Source organism: Schistocerca cancellata, chromosome 4 (genome assembly GCF_023864275.1).
Source record: "Schistocerca cancellata isolate TAMUIC-IGC-003103 chromosome 4, iqSchCanc2.1, whole genome shotgun sequence".
Lineage (NCBI taxonomy): Eukaryota > Metazoa > Arthropoda > Insecta > Orthoptera > Acrididae > Schistocerca > Schistocerca cancellata.
Genome location: NC_064629.1, coordinates 741,657,078 through 741,683,100, shown reverse-complemented (window position 1 = coordinate 741,683,100; position 26,023 = coordinate 741,657,078). Strand labels below are relative to the sequence as shown.

At 37.5% G+C, this 26,023-nt stretch overlaps 1 protein-coding gene across 5 annotated transcripts in view; it reads right to left on the bottom strand.

The window, feature by feature from the left end:
- Positions 1 to 26,023, bottom strand: part of LOC126183891 (palmitoyltransferase ZDHHC20-B-like) — a 296,753-nt gene that overhangs the window by 5,487 nt on the left and 265,243 nt on the right. The window contains exon 8 of one of the 5 annotated variants that reach the window (XM_049926212.1): positions 20,292 to 25,517. The exons of 3 other annotated variants lie outside the window; for them this stretch is intronic. In XM_049926212.1, coding sequence (XP_049782169.1) covers positions 25,385 to 25,517 — 133 coding nt within the window. In that variant the 3' untranslated portion in view covers positions 20,292 to 25,384. Of the gene's footprint in view, positions 1 to 20,291; positions 25,518 to 26,023 lie in introns of those variants that run through there. One more of the 5 variants, XM_049926209.1, reaches the window with a different exon arrangement.

Genomic DNA, 26,023 nt, shown 5'->3' with positions numbered 1-26,023 from the left:
TATCCACGAACTATGGAAATGTTAATTTGCATAACATGCATTATTGGGCAACTGAAAATCCAATTTGAACACGGCAAGTTGCACACCAAAAACTTTGGTCGGTGAATGTATGGTGTGGGATTTATTTAGCTTATGGCAAGGTATCACTCATGATGTGTTTACCAGGAGATCCAGCTCAAGATTATCTGGATTATCTGGTTGCCTTTAGTGCTAGTTCATTTAGCGTTACCCAGGGTGCACGTGTAGTATTCTACTACGGACGCGAACTAGCCTTACACCCCACACATGGTGTGGGATTCTGGAGTACAGTATTACAGGCCCCTATTTCATCGAAGGAAATCTTTATGGTAGGAAGTACACCAAATTCCTGCAAGAAACAGTAGGTCTGTTATTGGAAGAAATACCTTTTGGAACAAGGAACAGAATGTGGTATCAACACAATGGGTTTCCGGCACATTTATCGCTGATGGCTAGAAATGAGTTGCAGAGACAATTAATTCCCAAATCATTGGATTGGACATGGAGGAGATGTGTTGTGGCTGGCTCATTCGCTAGACTTGATGCCTCTGGATTTTTTCTTGCGGGGATTCGTAAAAGACATTGTTTATAAAGATGTTACAACTACACTTGATGATATGCGAGAGAGAATTGTCACAGTACGTGCTTTGATAGGTGCGAATGTGATAAGGAATACCACTCAATCAATAATAAGAAGAGTGCAGCTCTACATTGACAGTAGATAGATCACTTTAAACACTTTCTGTAAATGGACATTCATGCCACCTTTGTGACCTTCAATGGCCTTCAAAGGCCTTACTGTTACACATCATTGGTTTCATCTTGATAGCTGATATCAGAAAATAAGTACCAAACTATAGCATCCCATTTAAAAAAATAAAGTTGACCTTCATATCTCTGATGCGACCCTGCCTAGCAACATTAAACCAATGTCATATTATGGCCCCTGTTGTCCCATGCAACTTTTGTTCCACAAACTTTTCAACTCCTATCATACTTTTGGAGTTATTCTTGGTGGCGATAGTTAAGTGACTCAACCTGTATATAAAGTTACCTGTGTTTATCAATGTCTTGTGTCTGCTTTAATGCAAGATATCTGCATAAACAACATAGATATTTATTATAAAGGATATAACAAAACCAATTATTTGTATAATCAATTGCTAGGTACAGAAATAAAGTGTACTTTATTTGGGTCAATTGAATCTATTAATACCAGATGTCGGCTTCATTCTGTAATGTAACGATGATGTGGAGTGTGATGCATGCAAACAGAAAGGGAACAGAAAACTGACAATATTTCTTATGCATCTATATTACATTATTACATTAGATTAATACTTGCTCCATAGATCACGAATATGACATTTCATAATGATGTAGAAAGTGTCAGCTTAACTTAAATTTTCTTTAGAAAATACAATTATTTTTTCCTACTACATATCTAAAAATTCATCTATTGAGTAGGAGCTGTCATTCAGAAACTCTTTTAATTTGTATTTCAATTCTGGTTGGCTGTCTGTCAGACTTTTCATGCTATTTGTTAAATGACCAAAGATTTTTGTGGCAGCACGATTCACCCCTTTCTGTGCCAAAGTCAGATTTAACCCCGAATAGTGGAGACCATTCTTTCATTTAGTGTTGTAGCTATGCACTTCCCTATTATTTTTGAATTGGGATGGGTTATTAATAACAAATTTCAAAAGTGAATATGTGTATTTCAAAGGTGCTGTGAGTATGCAGAGTTCCTTAAATAAATGTCTTCAAGGTGATCTTGTGTGGGCTCCAGCTATTATTCTGGTTACACTGGTGAATGAAAATAGGCATAGTAGGCTAACTTACTGTCATGTTTATTACCAGACTTTGCAACAACATGAATGGCATAAGTAGATGAACCTACACATTTCAGCCGATCATCAATGTGATTCTTCCAATTCAATTTCTCATCAATGCATACACCCAGAAATTTTGAATATTCTGCCTTAGCAACAGACTTCTGTTCAAAGTCTATATTAATTGATGGTGTTGTACCATTTATTGTACATAACTGTATGTACTGTGTTCTTTTTTAAAATTTAGTGAGTCCATTTGCATAGAACCACTTAAGACATTATTTACTATTTCATCAGATAATTCTTGATTGTTGCATGTGATTACTATACTTGTAACATCAGCAAAAATAACTAGCTTTGCATCTTGACAAATATAGAGTGGCAAATCATGCAAGTGACCCAAGCCTCAAGCCTGAACCCTGTGGGACACCATTCATGATACCTCCCCAGTTAGAGACCTCTGCTGATTTTTGCAAACTATCTGTACTGTTAATTTCAAACTTCTACATTCTTCCCATTAAATATGAATTAAACCACTTGTGCACTGTCCCACACATACCACAATACTTAAGTAAGCTTATCTAGAAGAATTTCATGATTCACAGTCAAAAGCCTTCGAGAGATCACAAAAAATTGCAATAGGCGACATTTGGTTGTTCAGAGCATTTAATATTTGATCAGTGAAAGCATATATAGTATTTTCTGTTGAAAGGCCTGACATTTTGTTAGTACTTCATTTTTACAAATATGTGAAGCTAGTCTTGAATACAATACTTGTTCAAGGATTTTGGATAAAGCTGCCAGAAGTGAGATTGGGTGGCAGTTGTTAGCATCAGACTCATCCCCTTTTTTATGCAATTATTTAACAATAGTATATTTCAGTCTGTCCAGAAAAATGCCATTTCAGTGCGGTACTACATACATGGCTGAGAATTCGACTTATCTGTTGGGAACAAGCTTTTAATACTCTGTTGGAAATGTCTTCAATTCCATGCGAGCTTTTACTTTTAAGTGAATTTATTATTTTCCTAACTTCAGTACGATATGTGAGCTGAATTTCAGTTTTATCAAATTACATAGGTATTGCCTCATCCACATATAGCCTTGCATTTCCAAATGAATAGCTGGATCCTATTTTCTCTGCAACACTTAAAAATGATTATTAAAAATATTTTCTGCTTCTGCTTCTGACCCAGAAGTGGATGAATAATGACTGGTAGTGGTGGTCAATAGAACAGCAACTCACGATGGGTGTCTCCCTTGAGACAAAGCAATATGAAAAAGTCCTACAATGGGAACTGAAAATTTCACACAGTATTAAATCAATTTAACATACATTTTGCCATGAGTGAAAGAATGAAATATCCTAGACAAACATTCAGGAATGGGCCCTACTGCAACAAAATTAAGAAAAAAATTACTTCAATATATGAACCTAAATTAGATGTCTGCATAAAAGGCTTTAATTGTTATAACAATACTGTTACATTTGTTCTACATATTTAACAATTATTAAGGTTTTAATGCAACAAAATGAAAAATTTAGTATCTTTCATGCTGGAACAATTCTTAAAAGTTGAGCCACAAAAAAATTCAAATCATATCACATGCTAGCGCTATTTGATTCCTTCAGTTTGTAGGGAACTCAAAGTGACTAATGCCAGTGCCATCAAATAACATTTACTCAGCATTCAGAAGTACTGAAAGCAAAGTCAAGCACTAGAAGGAAACTGTAAATAGCACAAAACAACAATTAATGCATGAGGCAACCTAAATAAAGTAACAGTAATCTTTAACATATGAACAGGTGAAGCACATGTATGAAGGAAGGAGTAAAAGTTATGGTTCATCGTAGACATGAAGCACTGAGTGGTCAATAGGTGCATAAACCAGGTTGAAAACATTGCTACACTTTTAGAAAATGTCATCCTATAGAGCTAACTAATGTAGAATGGCATTGTACCAGCACTGCACCTAGACTTTGCTCTTTCCATTATTGTATTTCTCCCAGAACATCTCTTTATCATATAAAATACATATATGGACATGTAAAACACAATTATCAGAAGATTGTGTGATAAGATATCAAAAGGTTTTACTATACTGTTCTATCTCACATAGTTCTCACATATACCTCAACTTGAAGACTACATCACAGATACATGGCTGATATAAGGACGGTGAAATCTAACATCAGTAGGTAAATGCAAGTGATGACACAAAGTAAGTTAGAAAGTGCAGATACATTAATAATAAGAAATATTTTACTTATATACGAATATCATGCAATACCACAACAGCATTTCAGAAAAAATACTACATACAACTCGCCTACTCATTTGTGAACCTAAAACATAAGGAACAGAAAACTGCTAACATTGAAGATGTTTTTCCCATTTTTTCTATCACTACTGTTTTTATCCTAATAACAACAGTTTTCATTACATTAAAGTTTGGGTAGTACAACCACAAAGACAAAGAAAAGCAATCATTTCCCTAACTCTGATAACTTCAGAAAAATGTGTAATGTTTTTGGGAGGCATTTATGAGGTGTGTTCAAAAAATGCCGGAACATTCGTAATTTTGCGGTTGGCATCCCTGCACACTCCTGTGTTTAATGTGTAACTGTATGTCTGTTATTCATTGTTCAGAGCTGTATTGAGTAGAACGTTGTGTCAAACAATTTGCAAATTTTGAGATGGTAGAGTTACAGGAGTAATGTGTCTACATTAAGTGTTGTATGAAACTCAAGAAAATGTTTACAGAGACACGCCAAATGATGCAGGAAGCCTACACTGATGAGCTGTACTCTGGGTTATGAATGGTTTACATGGTTTAAAAATGGCCAGACAGAAGTTAAAGATGACCCTCATCTGCAAGTGAGAGCCTTTGGAGCCACCTCCATAAAGCTGAGTTCCATACTTTTCAGTGGGTTATCTGAATTTCTCCAAGGTCATAGTCCCTCCCCCCAAGAAACCGACATGCACACCAGACTGTCAGTCCCAAAATTCATGGTTCAACTTGATATTGGGGAGTGACAATGGAAGCAGCAATGAAAGTGTTGCCGCTCACTGGTCCACATCAAGGTGGTCAAACTGAACGTCGAACAGCACTCTCGAGAGACGTTTTTGATGATATTTTGTCCCCCCTCATGGCATAAAGTTAATCCCCATTGACAGAGTCCCCTGTAGGGAATGATCCATAATTTCAGCATCACATGCTGGACTAAGTAAATCAAGTATGTATGTTGTTCTGTTAGACCCTGGTTGTCTTTAATGGAACCCAGCATAGTTTGCAATTGCACTGGAGGGTGGAAGAGACATTTTATTTGATGTTTCTTGAGCAGCCTACCAATCTTGAAGGAAATGCCATCAACATAGGGGCGGAAAACTACCCCTGTGGAGTTCTCTGTTTCTTCTGACTGTTCTTGAGTTTTAGTGCAAGCCTGTCAAAATCTGTCACAACTCTGTTTCACAGAGTACCCGTTTTGTAAAAACATGGAATGAGGATAGCTAAGCTCTGCTGCTAAGCTCCCTTCATCTGAGATAACTCTAGCCCAATCAACAAGATTCCACAATACGACACTGCATTGAAATGGGTGATGGTAGCTCAAACCTTGTAGATATAGTTTAGCATAAGCTGGGTTACGAAACACACAGGGACCCACGGACTAACAGAGTTGTCTTCTTTTCTGTGGACCAAGACATCTACGACCAGCATGTCTCATTTTTCTCCACTTTGTGGTGAAGCAAATGCTAGGATGGAGGGAAATAAGGTGTTCCAGAAATGCTGGTCTTCTTTTCTGTGGACCAAGACATCTACGACCAGCATGTCTCATTTTTCTCCACTTTGTGGTGAAGCAAATGCTAGGATGGAGGGAAATAAGGTGTTCCAGAAATGCTGGAACCATTTCTGTTCTGTGTGACCAAACTACAAAGGTCTCATCCCCCTATCTCCAGAAACATTTACGTTTCAACACCTCTGGCTGAAGTGCTTTTTCCTTGAAATCTTTCATAAAAAGGCTAGCTACTATGGTAGACAAAGGGCTACCCATGGCAACACCATCAGTTTGCTCAAAATACTGCTCATTAAATAAAAAGTATGTTGAGGTAAGCACACATTTGAAAAGATGTGAGATGTCCACTTCCAACTTAGTTCCTGTAAGTTGTAACAAAACTTACTAATACATCAGCTGATTTGAGACACAAAGTCTTCAGTCATTGTATCATATCTTCTGAGTTTTGAATGTGATGTTTACATTTTCCTACCAAAGGACTCAGAAGATACTATATCGCTTCTCATACGGCGAAGTGCAACCTCTTCCTTATGGATCTTGGGCAGCTCATAAAGTTGTGGCAGGAACTGGTGGTACTCTCAAGCTCTTTTTAAGATGTTCAAGAAACTGTCTGGATTTGAGGAAGTGAATGTCTTCTGTTGTACTGTATCAGTTGGATCCTTCTGGAGACGATGATATGCTGAGTCGTGGAGTAGATCTGTCATCTTGACGAAGTAAGATGTTGCAGGCAAAAGAAAAGTAGTGTTTCCCTTGTCAGTACATATCATCACTGCTTCTGTGTCTTCTCTTAAAGAACTGAGAACTTTCCATTCTTCATTGTTGATTTTCTGCTTTGGTGCAGGCACCCTGGTTATTTATGGCCCTCCAAGCATCTTGCCTTATTTCTTCAGCAGTTTCACTCAGTAGTTTTCAAGACACCTCGCTCAATGCACTGATAAAAGTGTTGATAGGCAAGTGTATGCAACTGGAGTATGCACAAAATTTAGTCCATTTTCCAACACCGATATCACAGAGTCACTCAGTTGTTTACCTGAGAAATTAAACACAGTACATCTACATGGTTGATGTTCTTGTGATAATTGTCATGTAAGGCAATGGAACTTGGAAGTTTGACATGCAATGGCCTGTTGCTTCATCCAGTCTGAAAGTGACCCCATAACTCTGCCCACCCATTCCCAGGAATCCGTTGACAGGCATGACGGGATATTAAGATGTAGTGAAAGCAAGCTCCTGGAGATACTCTCCAATTCTCGCCCAGTATACCAGCTTCTCTCTCTCACCAGAGCCATGCTGGCTCATTGTTTGATCCTCTTGGTGGCTACAGAATCTATATAATGAGTAAACCTGGTGAATGTCAGTATAGTTTGTGGGTCCCAACATCTGAATAAGAATCTGATAGAGTAAGTGCAGGTTGAAATGGGAAACAGATCCATAACGCATTTCAGCCGGCACACACTAAAGCTCAAGAACAGACAGAAGAAACAGAGAACTCCATGAGGATGGTTTTTCTACCCCTCCTTCATGATTGGCACGCTGCTCTCAAGAAACATCAAACAAAAAATATTGTCTTCCACCCTCCAGCACAATTGCAAACTATGGTGGGTTCCATTAAGGAAAACCTGGGTCTCAAGATACCAGGGACATACAAAATTCCATGTCAATGTGGAAATCATACATTAAGATGTGTCACACTGTCAAACATAGACAGCACACCAGATTAGATCAGCCAGAAAAGTCTGCTGTGCTGCCTTGACATTGTATGCTGCATGACTTACAGAGACACATAGATCACTTCGTCTGCTTTCATGTACTGAGACTCGATCATGAAAGAAGCAGTCAAAATATGTGTAAGTAACAACCTAATTAATAGAGAGATGGGATTTTAACTCAACAAGGCATGGGACCCAGCATTGGTGGTACTAAGGCATCGTTGGCCGCAAACGGAGGACTCCGAGTCAACACAATAGAGAATCGGAGTCTGCACACTTAAACTGGGCACCAACACACTGCCCCTACGCACGTTGGGTCGCAATTTGCAGCCATGCATTTCCTGGATCCTGCATATGAAAACAGTACCCCATTTCTCTGGCAGTGGCAATGGAAGTCACCATGATCTATGATTCATCTACAATGACGTTACAGGCCCACTCTTTGGTGCTAGCGCTTTTCTAGCAAGTCAATGTATATATTGGCGAGCCACTGCAGCAACACTTCAGTAAGCACCTGAAGACTATGAGCAGCTGTCTCATTGAAATACTGGGCAGCTTCCACATTATCCGACTCAACACCCGTGAACCAATGAAAGAGTTATTATGTCAGGAAAGTCTTAAACAGCACTTCTGGTACCTCTACAGGGAGGAGATGGTCAACAGAATAAGTGAGTTTGATAAACGCCACAACAAGAGAAACAGACTGCTGTGCTCTCGCATTTTTACTGACATGTCTAGACCAGCAAACTACACCGACATTCGTCAGCTTTGTCCATTATACTAACACTGTGGCTGCCAAGAGGATCAAACGAGCCAGCATGGCACTGATGAGAAAAAGAAGCCGGTATATTGGGTGAGAATTAGACAGAATCTCTGGGAGCTTGCTTTCACTACATCTGAATTACCACTTCTGTCAGCAGTTTACTGGGAATGGGTGGACAATGCTATGTAGCCACTTTTGGACTGGACGCGGCAACAGGCTGTGGCACGTCTACTTCCAAGTTCCACTGCCCTACACCACAGTCATTGCAAGAACATCAACCATGTAGACTTACTGTGATTAATTTCATAGATAAACAATTGGTTGACGGTGCAATATCGGTGCTGGAAATGGACTAAATTTTGCCTATCAAGGATTTTATCAGTGCACTGAGCAAGGTGTCTTGCAACTTCCGGGTGAGGCTGCTGAAGAAATACGGCGAGAGGCTTGCAGGACCATAACCTAGATGCCCGCACCCAAGCAGAACATCAACAATGAAGAACAGATAGTTCTCCGTTCTTTGCGGGACGACACGCTGACAAGGGATACACTCCTTTTCTTTTGCCTGCAACATCTTACTTCAGCAAGATGACGTGTTTACTGCACAATGCAGTGTAATGTTGTCTCCAGAAGGATCCAACTGATAAAGTACAACAGATGTTCAAGAAACTGTCTGGATTTGAGGAGCTCGAATGTTTTCACATTCGAGTCCTCAAATCCAGACAGTTTCTTGAACATCTTAAAAAGTGTTTGAGAGTACAAGCACCAGTTCTACCTTGACTTTATGAGCTACCTAAAATCAATACGGAAGGGGGTTGCACTTCGCCCTATCATAAGCAACATAGGATCCCCAACATACTACCTAGCAAAACATCTGGCTTCTCTTCCGAGTCCTTTGGTAGGAAAATGTAAACATCGCACTTGAAACTCAGAACATATGATACAATGGCTGAAGACTTTGTGTCTCGAAGCAGCTGACATATTAGTGAGTTTTGGTGTGGTCTCTTTGTTCACATTAGTACCTCTGGGGGATTCATTACAACTTACAGGAACTAAGTTGGAAGTGGACATCTCACATCTTTTCAAATTTGTGCTTACCTCGACATACTTTTTATTTATTGAGCAATATTTTGAGCAAACTGATGGTGTTGCCATGAGTAGCCCTTTGTCTCCCATAATTACTAACCTTTTTATGAAAGACTTCAAGGAAAAAGCACTTCACTCAGAGGTGTTGAAATGTAAATGTTTCTGGAGGTATGTGGATGACATCCTTGCAGTTTGGTCACATGTAACATCAATGGTTGCAGCACTTCTGGAACTCCTTACCTCCCTCCATTCTAGCATTTGCTTCACCACAGAAGTGGAGAAAAATGAGACATGCTGGTCATAGGTGTCTTGGTCCACAGAAAAGAAGACGATTCCATGGGTCACAGTGTGTTTCGTAAAACAGCTTACACTGAACTATATTTACAAGGTTCGAGCTACCATCACTCATCTCAAAGCAGTGTCGTGTTATGGAATCTTTTTCATTGGGCTAGAGTTATCTCAGATGAAGGGAGCTTATCAGCACAGCTTAGCCGTCTTCATTCTATGCTTGTACGAAATGTGTCCTCTGAGAAACAGATCCACAATGGATTTCAATGTGCATGTACTAAAGCTCAAGAACAGTCAGAAGAAACAGAGAACTCCATGGGGTGGTTTTTCTCCACTGTGTTGATGGTGTTTCCTTCAAGACTGGCAGTCTGCTCATGAAAGAGTTAAGATGGTGGTTTTAACATTTCAGGTATTCCACATAGTCTTTTTCCACTTGAGTGCAATGCACAGAATGTTTATAAGACCACAGGAAACGGTCAGAAAACGTCCTCCTTTCGGATGTTGTTCAACATCACATGGCTTGACTATAGATGGTGGTGTGTATAGGTGTACAGAAATAAATTTAAATTAACTTTATTTTGAGCACTATCATTGACAAAGAAAATGTTGGATTTGATATTCACCCATGTAACCTGTATACATTTCTGATCCTTCCTCAGAGCAACACAAATTTTCTATTAATCAGATACAAGTTTTTTATTTGATACCTTATTTACATTGTATCTTTACTGTATTTATGTAATTTATATCTGAAACTATGTACACATGACACTTTCCATAACCTTGCAATTCACTCACTATCTGGATTTATGGAAACAAAATAAATAAATAAAAAGTTAAAATAAAGGTTGACCCTTCATGTGAATTTCTGCACTATGTCATTTTGCAGTAGGTTCGTACTAATAACACCAAGTTATATCACCCATGATGATTTTTTTCAGAAAAGATATGTCCGGTTTCGCATTTCAATCGAGTTGCAGCAAGCTTCCACACATTGTCTTGTTCTAGGGTCAAGGTATGAAGGACAAACTTTTCACACACTTTTCTCTTCTTCAAAAAGTTCTGTTGAATGCCTTGAGAACACTTGATTTAGAGATGTTGCTGCACTGCAATTTGTGGCAGAATAATATTGACACACTGTGGCTGTAAGTCCACTACTTAATACTGCCTGCTCACAACTGAGTGGTCGAATGCACATCTGTTATATACAATCGTTAGTTCAAGCTGCCACCATGGTTACTGCACTGGTGTCACTTACACACCAGAAGTAAAAGCAATTTTACTAGATGAGTAGTGTAATAAGTATTAATATACAAACAACAGAGGTAATGAATGGTAAATGCTACTTTCAAAAAACGTAGCAACTAGTTTTCTGCAAATTGCCAGCCACTCCCCTCCCCATACCTCCCCTGAAATCATATCTCTCTCTCTCTCTCTCTCTCTCTCTCTCTCTCTCTCTCTCTCTCTCTCTCTCACACACACACACACACACACACACACACACACACACACACACACACACACACAGCTTTGGAAAAAAAAGCTTTATCAAGAATATAACAATTTTTATTGTATAAATCTCATGATACATCCACTGCAATAAGTAGCAAGTCAAGTACAGATTTAGAAATAGCTGCTAATCACATTTTCACTGACATTAATAAATGGTTTAAAGTTAATTCACCATCATTAAACTCTGAAATGATGCACTATATGCTGTTCAGAACCTATAAGAGATTTCCTTCCAGCATGTGTATAACATATGAAGACATGCAGATGGAAGAGGTTGACAGTGTTAAACTTCTGGGATTACAACTCGATAATAAAGTCAGTTGGGAAGGGAATACCACAGCACTGCTAAAGCACCTAAGCAAGTCTGTATTTGCAGTGAGAATGATGTCAGATGTAGGAGATATAAACACATAAAAAAACTGCACACTTTCATTCTATTACAAGATCATAATCTGTGGTAACTCATCAAATCAAGCACAAGTTTTTAGCCAATAATAAAATACCAACAGCCGGTATTATTTGTTAGGCAACCAGTTTCAGCACTACATTATACCATCTACAGGCCTGCATATATCGAGTAACCCTTGTGTTAGAAACCAATGCAGCACTGTCAACTGATATCATGAAGATTTTTTGCCATGGGCATGTGCACTCCTTGGACAGTTGCTGACAACAGTTGCTGACGACTGTCCAAGGTGCCCACATGCCCGGGAGAAAAAAAATCTTCACGATACCAGTTGACAGTGCTGCATTGGTTTCTAACACGAGGATTACGCAATATATGCAGGCCTGAAGATGGCATAATTTAATGCCAGTTCATAATTTAATGCCAAAACTGGTTGCATAACAAATAAAACCAAAATAACGGCAGTTGGTATTTTATTATTGGAAATTGAGTAGCCGAAGTCCCGCACTCTGGAAACAGGATGGAGTTACATTCATTAAAAGTTTTCAGCATGCAAAAGTGTGTAATAAGAATCATTTGTGGTGTAAATTCAAGAACATAATGTAGAAACCTGTTCAGGGAACTTTGTATTCTAACCACTGCTTCCAGTATATTTATTCTTTAATGAAATTTGTTATAAGTAATATATGTCTATTTCCAACCAATAGCTCAATACATAGTATCAATACTTGGAATAAAAACAACCTACATAAAGACCTAAAATGACATACCTTGCTCTAAAAATGGGTACAATATTCAGGAACAAACATATTCAATAAATTGCCAGCAACCATTAAAAACTTGGTTTCCAATAAAGCATGGTTTAAACAGAGTTTGAAAGACTTTTTGATAGGCAACTCCTTCTACTATATAGATGAATATTTTAACAAGGACTGTTAGACCAGCCTAACTAAAAATGTCTGTTAGATTTCAATTTTGACAGCACTTTGACACAATAGTTAAGATTAGGTATTTTTTGTACAATAAATTTATTAAAAATACATAACAATGTTTAATTCTGACAGTGTATTAATCCTTTAAATATTAGTGGTTCCAGTTTACTGTAATGCATGCACCTATTTTGACACTTTCCTGACCAATGATCAGGGTAGTCAGTATTGTATTAAATTGTTTTATGTTTTTTATGTTACACTTTCTGAGACATTCCACACCCATGACAATCATCTCATTTTTGGGTCTATGGAACAAAAATGAAATCTAATCTAATCTCTTTACAAATAATATCATTACTTGTGAAAAGTCTGAGACTGTAACTAACACTAACTGCACAGTTTATGCATACTGCATTAAGGAAACACAGTGACTATCTTCTAAAATGTTTTTATTATATATATTTCAGTTTCAGGTCACAGAAATGGTTGTATGACCTAAAATAATAAATAATAAGCAATACTATCTGCTTGGTCATTAATGTCCAACATGAATAGTCATTACACTATTAAACTTCCCGTGACACTAAAAATATTACTTTTGTTTCTGCAATAACCCTCCATACAGGATCACATACTGTGTGTGCTCTGGCTGTTAAGAAACTTAAAAACTCAATCACAAACCTGGTGAGAGATGCTCAGAAATCAGATTTTAGTAGATGGTGATGTGTCATTGGATCAGTAACTTTTCATTGGTCTACAAATTTAAATCCTGGGACTTCAGATATTGTGTATAAAGACAGCAAGTTGGGTGTTGCATGATCAGCCTTTTCAGAAACTGTAATATTATTCATCGTTGGAGGTCATTTCACTTCAGGCAGGTTATTATGTTAGGACTCAGGAGATGTCACAGAATTATGCTACAAATAGAAATGAGTGACAAGCTGGTAGTAAAATGGATTTGTTTCACTCCCCCCCCCCCCCCCCCCCCCCCGACTCCTCATTTTTTATTTAGACTTGCACTCTCTTCCAAATGCAAATGATAGTTCTTAGCTAACCCTTTAGCTAAATTGTTGTCAACAGTGGAGCTAATTCATTTGCAAATTCTGTATAACATCTGACAAGACTTCTGTCAGGACCTGACATCATCTTGAGTTTTAATAATTTCACATGGGTTTCCTACATCACTAGTACTGATTACTTCGTCACCAATCTTTGCAGCACTAAAAGAATTGAATGGTGGTAACATTCCATGACTTTCTTTTGGGAAGTGACATTTGAAGATGGACTTGAACATTTCGGCTTTTGGTTTGCTAATATTTATCTTGGTCCCTGTCTCGTCAACAAGTACTTGAACATTAAGCTTTGTTCCTCTGATAGCCTCCACCTAAGACCCACATACACTGTCCAGTCATGTTAATGTGACCACCTGTCAAAGCCTGAATAACTGCATTTTGCAGTGCAGACCACTGTGAGATGTGCAGGAAGAGAGTCAGTGAAGTCTGTTCCAGACTGACAAGGATATGAAGCTGTGCGGACTCCAGTGCCAGCTGTGCTAGGTTTCTTGGTTGAGGCTCCATGGCACCAACAGCCCAATTGAGGTGGTCCCACAGATTCTCAACTGGGTTTAAATCTGAGGAGTTTAGTGGCCTGGGGAGTACAGTAAACTCATCCTGTTACTCTTCAAACCACACACATACCCTGCAAGCTGTGTGGCACATTGCACTGTCCTGCTGGTATATGCCATTGTGCCAAGGAAAAACAAACTGAGAGGTGGACACAGTCCCCAAGGATAAATGCATATTTATGTCGATCCACTGTGTCTTCCAGAATGACAAGATCATTCAGGGAATACCACAAAAACATTCCCCAGACTATAATGCTCCTTAGACATTTCACACCATACATGCTAACAATCATGGAGCATAAAAAATAATTCACCTGAAAAGGCCACGTCAATGGATGGCCAATTGCAGTATTGGCTTCCAAATTCCATCTTCGTTGTTGACGAACAGCTGTCAGCATGGGTGCATCAAGGTCACTGAGGAGACACCGTTGGTAACCCTTTGGTTGATCCGCATAGTCAGTTGCCGAGCAGTTGCACGTCTATTCACCTGTACACATCTCAAACCATCGTTTACTTGTGTCATCTATGGCCTGCAGTGCAGCACAGTTGCCTTGGTGCAAGTTGTGGATAGCGCAATTTTGCCATGCACGGTATACTTTAACCACAGTGGCACACGACCAGTTTGCAAACTTTGCCATTTCAGAAATGTTTGCACCATAGATCTGAAAGCCAATGATCTTGTCCTTTTGGAGGTCAGTTAAATCACTCCTTTCTCATATTATGACAATGACTGTATTGTTTTCCATGTCCCCTGACATCTAACGTAAGTGGCAGCCATGTCACTGTGACTAGACTATGTACCTTTGTATTTCACCTGCAAAATCTGCAACAATATATTGTCATAGTATAACCGAAGTCTTCACATATTGAACTCGTTGTTGTACCCAGGCACATTTGAATTATCATATGCCTCTCAGGAATATCAGCACTTGTATTTAGTGTGATGGTGTATTGGTTAAAGACACAGATGTCAGTTTTCCATAGTTTTCTTAAATATTGCTCATCATGAATGGCAAGATGGTTGCTTTGAAAAGCACACGGCTTATTCATTCCATACCTTTAGTTCATAAGAGCTGATGCTGCTCCTCTCAGGGCCTCATTATCAAAGGAATGTTAAACCCTAGTTTTTGTTCCATCCATTTTTTCAGTCATTTTTCAACATTACTTTGAGGAAGCAATGATTTACAGCTTCTAGATTTTTTTTTCTTTTTTTAAACTATGGTTTGCACATAGCTGTATTGTCCTTTCACTAAACAATTTATTTCAGTTAGAAATGGACCAGCTTCTACATGATTATTCTACAGTTCACTATTGAGCACCTGGCAAAGGGTTCATCAATCCACCTTCAAGCTATTTCTCTACTGTTCCAGTCTCGAACAGTGGGCTGGAAAAAAAAAAAAACCACTTAAATCTCTCTATTCAAGTCTGACTTCTATTATTTTATCACAATGAACATTCCTCCCTATGTAGGTGGGTGCCAACAAAATATTTTCTGAGTAGAAGCCTACTGCCACTAAACTCTTACATATCATTACCGACCCCAGAGAGATGCATACGACAGATCCTACAACCCACAAACATGAATAATGGACAGTTATTACAACAGACAATTTTGTTTATTCAGAAATATAAATCAACCACATGGTACTAAATAACACATGTTGTTGTTGTGGTCTTCAGTCCTGAGACTGGTTTGATGCAGCTCTCCATACTACTCTATCCTGTGCAAGCTGCTTCATCTCCCAGTATGTACTGCAGCCTACATCCCCCTGAATCTGCTTAGAGTATTCATCTCTTGGTCTCCCTCTATGATTTTTACCCTCCACACTGCCCTCCAATACTAAATTGGTGATCCCTTGATGCCTCAGAATATGTCCTACCAACCGATCCCTTCTTCTAGTCAAGTTGTGCCACAAGCTCCTCTTCTCCCCAATTCAATACCTCCTCAATAGTTATGTGATCTACCCATCTAATCTTCAGCATTCTTCTGTAGCACCACATTTCGAAAGCTTCTATTCTCTTCTTGCCCAAACTATTTATTGTCCATGTTTCACTTCCATACATGGCTACATTCCATACAAATACTTTCAGAAACGACTTCCTGACACTTAAATCTATACTCGATGTTAACAAATTCCTCTTCTTGAGAAACGCTTTCCTTGCCATTGCCAGTCTACATTTTATATCCTCTCTACTTCGACCAGCATCAGTTATTTTGCTCCCCAAAGAGCAAAACTCCTTTACTACTTTAAGTGTCTCATTTCCTAATCTAATTCCCTCAGCATCACCCGATTTAATTCAACTACATTCCAATATCCTCATTTTGCTTTTGTTGATGTTCATCTTATACCCTCCTTTCAAGACACTGTCCATTCCGTTCAGCTGCTCTTCCAAGTTCTTTGCTGTCTCTGACAGAATTACAATGTCATCGGTGAACCTCAAAGTTTTTATTTCTTCTCCATGGATTTTAATACTTTTGTTTTTCTTTTGTTTCCTTTACTGCTTGCTCAATATACAGATTGAATAACATTGGGGAGAGCCTACAACCCTATCTCACTCCCTTCCCAACAACTGCTTCCCTTTCGTGCCCCTCGACTCTTATAACTGCCATCTGGTTTCTGTACAAATTGTAAATAGCCTTTCATTCCCTGTATTTTACCCCTGCCACCTTCAGAATTTGAAAGAGAGTATTCCAGTCAACATTGTCAAAAGCTTTCTCTAAGTCTACAAATGCTATAAATGTAGGCTTGCCTTTTCTTAATCTAGCTTCTAAGATAAGTCGTAGGGTCAGTATTCCCTAACATGTTCCAATATTTCTACAAAATCCAAACTGATCTTCCCCGAAGTCAACTTCTACCAGTTTTTCCATTCGTCTGTAAAGAATTCGCGTTACATATGCTTATGGAAAGTTCATCACAACAAAGTGTTAACACTTTCTCTTAACAATATAACTGTCCCAACAGGAATAAAATCAGCAACCTCTTTCATTTCGATCCCTGTCTAATAAAAATGAGAAACTGATGAAAATGTAAGTACAATTTGTAGCCACAGACACCTGAGATCTGACCCAGAAATGCATCATATATCAATAAGGAAATAAAGGTCACTGAGAAGAGATTGAGTTTATTGTTAGAACACACAAACTTAAAGCAACAGTCACAGCTGCCTTAGAAGTATGTACTGTCTGTTAATAAAAATAACATTTAGCATGTTCTGACTTGTATTCTGCTTCTATTGTTTTCATAATACTGTTCTATTTCATGCTCACTGCATGAGCACAGACAATGACCACTCCTCCTCTTACTTTTAAAGTTGTACCCCAAAGTATAGAGCTGTGTGTCAGCCATGAGATGTATACTACAATACTTAGGTCAAAAAATGATTAAGAAAATTCAAAGTGCTCCTGAATTGTTACAGAATGGGTACTCAACCTCTAAATGTAAAGCTGCAATTAAAAGCCTATCACTTCTCAATTTGATTTTAAGCTCACCTGCCTTTTCTGTCATGATAAAGTATGCATGACAATGTGGTAATGTGTATTTAACAGAATGTTCACGGTGGAAGAACAATTTATGGTACCAATGTTTCCATGATGACTATCACTTTAAAACCTACTGCAATGTTGCTAAACAAATATGCTCTTTGGCCTTGGAAAAGTTCCACAGCTACCACATGCATTGAAAAATTACAACTTATGAAATCCCTATTGGTCAGAACCAGATTTTACAGTCATATTTTAAAGTAGAGCTGGTAGTTTTTGCAGATGACGTTTTATAAATCTGGTTAGAGATACTGCAACAAAATTAATTTTTTATGATGTTTCCAAAAGAATTACTATATGGGTTTCTGACAAAGGCTTCTCTTTTCCATTTTGAAAAAAAAAGAAAAAACAGTATATTAAGTTCAGTACAATGACTAGAATAACCTTAACAATTAATGTAACACATGAACAGGAATTAGCGAATATGACAGAATGTTGTAAGTTTTTGTGTGTACATACTGATGAAAATTTAAACTGGAAGAAACAAGCTACTGAGATTCTCAAGCATCTAAGTTCAGCAGTTTTTGCTATTTACTTAACTAATAGTCTTAAAAACAAGATATTATTCTTAGAAAACTCATAACTTAAGTAGAAAGTGTTGTAGGTACCACTTCAAGGAGTTACATATCCTAACAGAACCATATATGTTTGCTAAAGAAATTTGTTCTGAGTAATCCATGACAATTTGAAAGAATACTTACACCCATAGATGAAACAAAGAAAGAAAATGTTTTTTGTTTTCATATTTTTTATGAGACAGTCACGAGCATTTCACAATGTCACAGCAGGTTTCATTCAGCCAGTCATCACATTGTGAAATGCTCATGTGATTGTGCTGTAAAACAAAAATGACATAATCAGTCACTGCATCTCCATGGCCAATACGTCATTTTTTTTTCCAAGGAAGAATGAATGATCGTGCCTCACTCATTAATAAAGCTGTCAGTTACTTAGAAAAGAATTAAATATGATGCCACAAGAAAGTTTAATCATTTTTCTAATAAAATAAAATTTGTGACAGTCAATAAAGTAAATTTTAAATCTGATCTGAAATTCCTTCTGGACAAGTCTTTCGATTCTATTGATGAATATTTAACTAAACACTAGTACCACAGTAGGCAAATACATTACTTGGTTATTATGTCCTGTATCATTAGTACCACAAGCAACGACAAAGAGTAATAACGGTATGTTCGCATTTGTAAAATTCGATACAATTTGCTATTTAATAATCTGCAAATGACCCACATCGAGCCGAACAAACAAACAAATCATGTACGGGCTCATTAAATAGCCAGCAAATTAACTTACTCCACATAACTTTGATATAAAATATGCAAATAAACTATGGAAAATATAATTAGCAAATTAACAAACAACAGGCAATCTGTCATTTGGTTAATAACTTATCTGGTATAAAACTACTGTTAATCCATACAGACGGTGTTATAATAATGTCAGCATACATATGGTACTACTATTATACACTGATGAGCCACAACATTATGACCACTGGTCACTGAAATTGCGGGCACATGATACGGTAAGGAAAGTATATGAGCAGAGCAGAGACGTATGGAGAAATCATTTTAGTGACACTACAGACAACAAATAGAGTTATCCTCTGAAAACAGTGATTTTGACTAAGGGCAGATGGTTATGGTCCAGTGCTGGGGAACAAGCATCTCGGACAGGCAAAGCTGGTCAACCGCTCATGGGCGACTGTCATGAGCATCTGTGGAAAGTGGTTGAAGACTGGTGAAACCACATGTAGGCAACAAGGTGTTAGATGTCCACATCTGATCACAGAACATGGAGGTCAGAGGCTTGCCTACTCTGTAAAGCATGATACACACTGACCTGTGGCAGATCTGACAAGAGAGTAGAGCATTATTGCAAGTGCAATTGTTTTGGAACATGCTGTTCAGTGTACATTGTTGAAACAGATGACCTCTTTGTTTTCCCAAGCTGACCCAACAACACTGTCCGTTACATTTGCAGAGGGTATGGGATCATAGAGATTGGACCGTGGATCAATGGAAATATGTCAACTGGTCAAATGAATCAGATTTCTTGTTAATTCAGGCTGATAGTCACGTCCTGATATGCCATCATCTAGGTGAATGGCAGCACGAAACATGCACTCCGGTATAGATATAGGCCAGTGGGGGCAATATTATGCTATGCAGAACATTCATCTTGGCTTCCATTGGACCTATTGGAGTAATCCACCACACTATGATAGGTGTGGACAACATGAAAATTATTGCGGACCACCTGCAGCCCTTAAAGCTTTATGCTTTCCCTGTGGGCAGTGGTATCTTCTGGCAGGATAACTGTCAGTGTCACAAGGCCACAATTTTGCTACAGTGGTTTGACAAACATGATAGCAAATTCACATTTATGTCTCGGCCACCAATTTGCCAAATATCAATCCAATTGAACACACTTGGGATGCCATTGGGTGCCAGTTCTGTATCCACAAACCACCAGGCCATAATTTATGGGAACTGCATGGCCTGTGCATAACCACCTGGTGCCACAAACCTCCAGAAAGCTATCGAGGGCTTGTCGAATCCTTATCAAACAGAATAACTGTTGTACTGTGTTCCAATGGTGAACCAACATGTTGTTATGCAGGTGGTCATAATGTTACGGATCATCGATGTATTTAAATGGGAATCATAAGATAGTGAATGCAGAAATTATTGCACAATATGTGTAATGTAATTAGCAACATTATTCAAATAATTTTGACTTTTCTAATGATAGATATTAGTATCCTTCACAAGTACAAATCAATTCCTGTTTTCATCATCAATGTGAGCAGGTAACTTTTTCCAATGATATTTGAGCTCTATGATCATCATGGTTGCAAATATGAGGTACCCTTGCAACTACCATTGAAAATGACCAACACCAGAAGCCAGTTGTAGAGAATGACAGGTATAAATTGAAAGAAAAGGTAAACAAATCATAGGCAGCTTGACATTTTTGGATTTCTGTTATTGGGAAAAAAGTTTCACTCTTTTATTCAGTCTACAATGAATACAATAACAATTAATTTCAATAGCTTTCACTATCACAACTTACAATCAACAAAATCGAAGCAGACTTATCATTACATAACTGAAAACACTGACTCAAACATTTATTCACAAAAAATAAACATTCAGATTTTTGTTGCCATACCAAGCAACAATATGACTTAGAATGGTCTGATTGTTTCAGTTAAGAGTATCTACAATATTTCACTCATCAACGTCTTTAAAAAATACACATTCATCCTATAAAAATGTACCACAGTTTTTCATTAATTCATCGAAGTGCATCTATGCTCATGCTGTAACCTAGCTCATTTCAATGTTTAAATAAGGTTCACCACTTTCACATGCTCACTTTTCTCCTATTATTGCTGAGTATAGTGTAAGTGCATCATTTAAAATCTAAAAAAAGGTCATGTTCCATGGGATGAATACTGTAACTATGCATGTATATTAAATACTATGGTCTAAATGTATTCAATATTCAGAACTCCAATACAGCATTGATATCCAAGACTTTTCCTTGGAATATTTCAGACAATTTTTCCAATTGTATGCTTAAGTTTACACTATTTCCTATTTACCATTGTTATAAATTTGCATGTTAAGAGAGTCATCATATTCACTTCATATACTTCCGATAATATCTGTCAGATGCAAGAATTGCTTTGAACATTCTGAACTCTAAAATTAGATGCTTTAAAGCAAATGATTTCATCAGGTGGTATTACAGATGGAATGTTACCATTATTTTGGTGTAAATGAATATCTGATACTCAACTGATGGTGTGCACTATCACTGAGCAGAAACATCCAAATCAGCAGTTACTGAAGTGGTGTAATGAAAGGTACACACTCACAGGGCTGAGCAGAGGGGTGACCGAACTGGATTGGCTGATAAATATTATTACGCAGTGCTGCTGATACACTGAAGGCTCTCTACTCTGTAAACCTGGCATTTACATTTTCAGATCTCCTTTGATAACATTTGAAATTTCAGAAGATGTAAATGGTGGTAATACACTTGGTTGCAGCAAAACTTCATAAATAACCATGTGGATACATAATAATAACATGAGTTCTGACTCCACTTAACTTTTTTCTTTATGTTGTGCTCACATTGCTCTATACCTAATGTGACAACTGTGAACATAAGGGTAATAAATTAAACAAATACTACAGTGTATCAGTACAACCTGCAGAAGCAGAATGGATTCAGCTGAGGTATGGTGAAAATTAGATAAGTCAATCTCTAACAACCATTCAGAAAAGTGGTACACTGAAAATGCTACTATGACTGTACTGATATCATATGATTGTGGCATATGTATGTGTGTATGTATGTCTAGTGTCTAAATACTGTGAAAAAATTACTTTTAATAACTGATGATCCATTTTTCTGATGCATCAGTTTATCTCTAGTTGTATGAATATATGAATATTTGTTGGCAGTTCAGAATGAGATGGCACATTACACAGAAGAGCCTACGTAAAGGTAGTATTAAGCAAAGAAAGGAAAGATGAGAAAGTTAGGAGAAACATAGAGTAAGGGCAATACAAGGGAAATTAACATGAAGGGAATGCCATAGAAAATAAAGAGGAAATAAATGAAGATTTGACGTGTGGTATGATTCTGTGAGAAGAATTTGACAAAGCACTGAAACATCAAAGTGGAAATGAAGCCCCTTGATTAGATTCCAGCCATGACAAAACCATTTCACATGATTTGCAAGACATATGAGGTAGACAAAAATACCATTATATTACATGAAGAAAGTAATAATTCACACTCTAAAGAAGGTAGGTACTGTCTGGTGTGAATACTATCAGCTTGATGAGTCATGGTTGCAAACTATTGACATCAGTTATTTACAGAAGAATGGAAAAGGTTGAAGCTAACCTCTGTGAAGATCAATTTGTGTTCCAGAGAAATGTATGAACTTGCAGGGATATACTGACCCTATGACTTATTTTAGAAGATATGTTAAGGAACGGCAAACCTATATTGACAACACACTCTTTAGAATTCTGAAGGTAGCATTGGTCTATACACTGAGCAAGTAACAAAGGAAGGTAAGGAGAAAATTGGAGAGAGAATTAAAGTTTAGAGAGAAGAAACAAAAACTTTGAGGTTTTCTAATGACACTGTAATTCTGTCAGAGATGGCACAGGACTTGGTATGGCAAGCATCTTGAATTAGGTGATACTGAGGAATTAGGTTAGGAAATGAGACTTTAGAAGTAGTAGATTAGTTTTGTGATTTGGGCAGCAAAATAACTGATGACAGCCAAATTAGAGACAAATAACATACAGACTGGCAACAGAGGGAAAAGTATTTCTGTAAATGAGGAATTTATTAACATCTAATATAAATTTAAGTGTCAGGTTGTCTCTTTTGAAGGTATTTGCTAGAGCAGGGGTAGTCAACCTTTTTTACATTCTGCCCACTTTTGTATCAGTGTTAGCAGTAAAATTTTCTAACCGCCCACCGATTCCAGATTAACGTGATTTTTAAAGCAAGGAAGTAACTTTACTTCTTAAAATTTATGAAGAAACTCCTGCTGCCTAGCACCCACCATGAAAGCTAGAACGCCCACTAGTGGGCGGTAAAGACCAGGTTTACTACCACTGGTCTGAAGCGCAGCCACGTATGGAAGTTAAACCTGGACAATAAGCAGTTCAGACAAGAAAAGAATAACAGTTTCTCAAATATGGTGCTACAGAACAATGATGCAAGATTAGATAGGTATGTCAAATAACTATTGAGGAGGTACTGAATCAAATTCAGGAAAAAGTTAAATGTATGGTACAAATTGACTAAAGGAAGCTATTGGTTGATAGTTCATGTCCTGAGGTGTAGAGGAACAGTCAGTCTGGTAATGTTGAGAAGAGGAGGGAGGTGGTGAAGGGGGGTAAACACTGCACAGGGGAAGTGAATACAGTGAGCAGGTTCAAACTGATGTATATTGCAATAGTTACTCAGAAACAAAGAGGCTTTCTTGTGAAATGGATAACATTGAATTATGAGCTGTGATAAAGTACTTAATTTTAAGAGATTCAACCCCACTGAATATTAAAAGAAGAGGACATAGACCTGTAATTAAAGGATTATTTCCCTTTATTTGCTAAGGTTAAGAAATGAGTTACAGTCTGTAAGTGAGGTCATGTGCTTACTGCCAAGTAACGGGCACATGGGACATTCAGAAACCTGCATGACCACCAAGACTGTTGCAGAAATTCACAATGCAGCACTCAGTCATCAACAGTTGAAGATACACAAGCTCACTGACACTGGAGGTTTATTGAAATGCTGTGATTACCCAATTCTATCCCAAGTTTTGGGTATAAAAACCTTTCTGCTCAAGAGATTCCATGTTTGTTAACTACTGACCAAAAAATTGCATGCAAATGAACAGTACTAAAAATGTCTGGATTTATTTAATTTCAGCCGGTTTCTCAATTATTTCATAATAGCAGATGAAACATGGATTCATTATCACAGAGATAAGGAAGCAGTTGAAAAAAGCAACAATGATCTATTTTTTGCAAAAGTCATAACTGCCATTTTCCAATATTCTCACATTGTAGAGCTCAAAGACTATCTTCATGATGGCACAAGCATCACTGGGAAGTTATAACTTCTGTGTAAACAGAAGGATACTATTTAGACTAATCAATCACAACTTACAAACAAGTAAGTTTTCTTCCATCACGAGAATATGTCAAATAGTTCCTACTGAACTGCACAACTTTCACTTCTACATTTGCCAGATTATCCACATATTACATTTTGTTACCAAATCACAATATATAGCTACAAGATCAAGGATTAAAATCAAATGATAAGTTGAAGCTGATACAGATGCTTAATTTGGAGAAATCTCATTTTAATGTGGGCATTGAACAGTTTTTGTCAGACAGAGAACTTTTAGGGCATAATTCATCATTTAAGTCTCAATACTGGGTATGAGTGACTTTGTACATCTCTTATACGTTAAGCTCTGTAACAATTTTTGTTAATCTGAGCTTGCCTTATAAGTTTACAAAACATAGGACTTTTATTACAAAAATAATACGATACAAAAATAAAAGTCAAATTTTTATTCATTAAATATGAGATCTAACATGATATACTACTCTGTAAAAATGGAGAGGTATCAAACTGGCAAATAAGATTTTAACTGTGCTTAACAAAAAAAGTTAGCAGAAGAACTGAAGACAAATTTATAATATACCGAAAAGGCCAGTAGCATACAACAGTCATACAACACATTCATTCAGGAAGTTGCTCACAGCACACACAACTGAATTGTATCTCACATTTGCACGCACCCCCAACCTCCCCCACACACCCCTTTTTATGGACTGCAAATATATTTCATAAAATAAGGATTTAGGACATATGAGTAGCTGAAGTATTCTGCAGCATTTCTGCACAAATGCTGTGGCAAGACAACATGTACTGTTGTTGACATTAAATTCAGTTAAAATTTACATGGTACTATTGGGTCTTAATGTTCAACAATGACAGCTAACAGTGCTTTGTAGGCTGTGAAAAGTGTACAGCTGAATGTGTGTGCACCCACCCACCCACACACACACACACACACACACACACACACACACACACACACACAGCATTACAAAGTGCAGAACAATCATGCAAATATGGTCCAGCAGAAGATATAATGAACTGCTGTTGTGAACTTAACAGACGATCTCAAAAAATATTCAAAATATGTTTTAAACTTTATTTTTATCTTGCCTGCAATTTCCCTTTGGCACTTTTGTTATGTGGTACAAAGTTTCTTAATCAAATGCTGAAAAGAATGTATGTCAATTTGCTGTATGATCACACAGAGGCTGTTTTGGATGGTGGTGATGAGGATCATGGTAATCTCCTCTATTGCTTGTTTGAGAGTCTGAAAATGCTGAACCTTCTTGACATGCTGTTCCATCCTGTGTGTCCCTGTGAGGAAAAGGTTTCCATAAATGCCTACAACTGTGTTTGGCTGAATATAATAATCAATTAAAAATAGTGTCATGACCTTCGTTATAATTTATTGGTGGGGTGGAAACTGATTACTAGAGTACTAATACAATACTGGGGGCCACTCATTTGCAGGTGGTAAATGAATTTCACAGCACATCAGTGCATTCTAAATTTAACTTTGTTCATGAGTGGAGGCCTATGTACCTGAATCTCAGTCACTAAGCAGAAAAGCATTAAAAAACGCCACACAAGATGATTTTTTTTTTTTTTTATAATACATGAATTTCCAATCTAAGCATGTGAACAGTATAAGACAAAGCAATTTAACCACAACTTGTGCCATTTTTTTTTTAGCAAATGTCTAAAGAGGGATAACTTGACAATTCCATTTTTCTTACAGTCCCTATCACATATCTTTCTTTTACAGCCCCATACATGACACCACTGTATAGATAATAACTTAGAAAAGTTTAAAATATTTT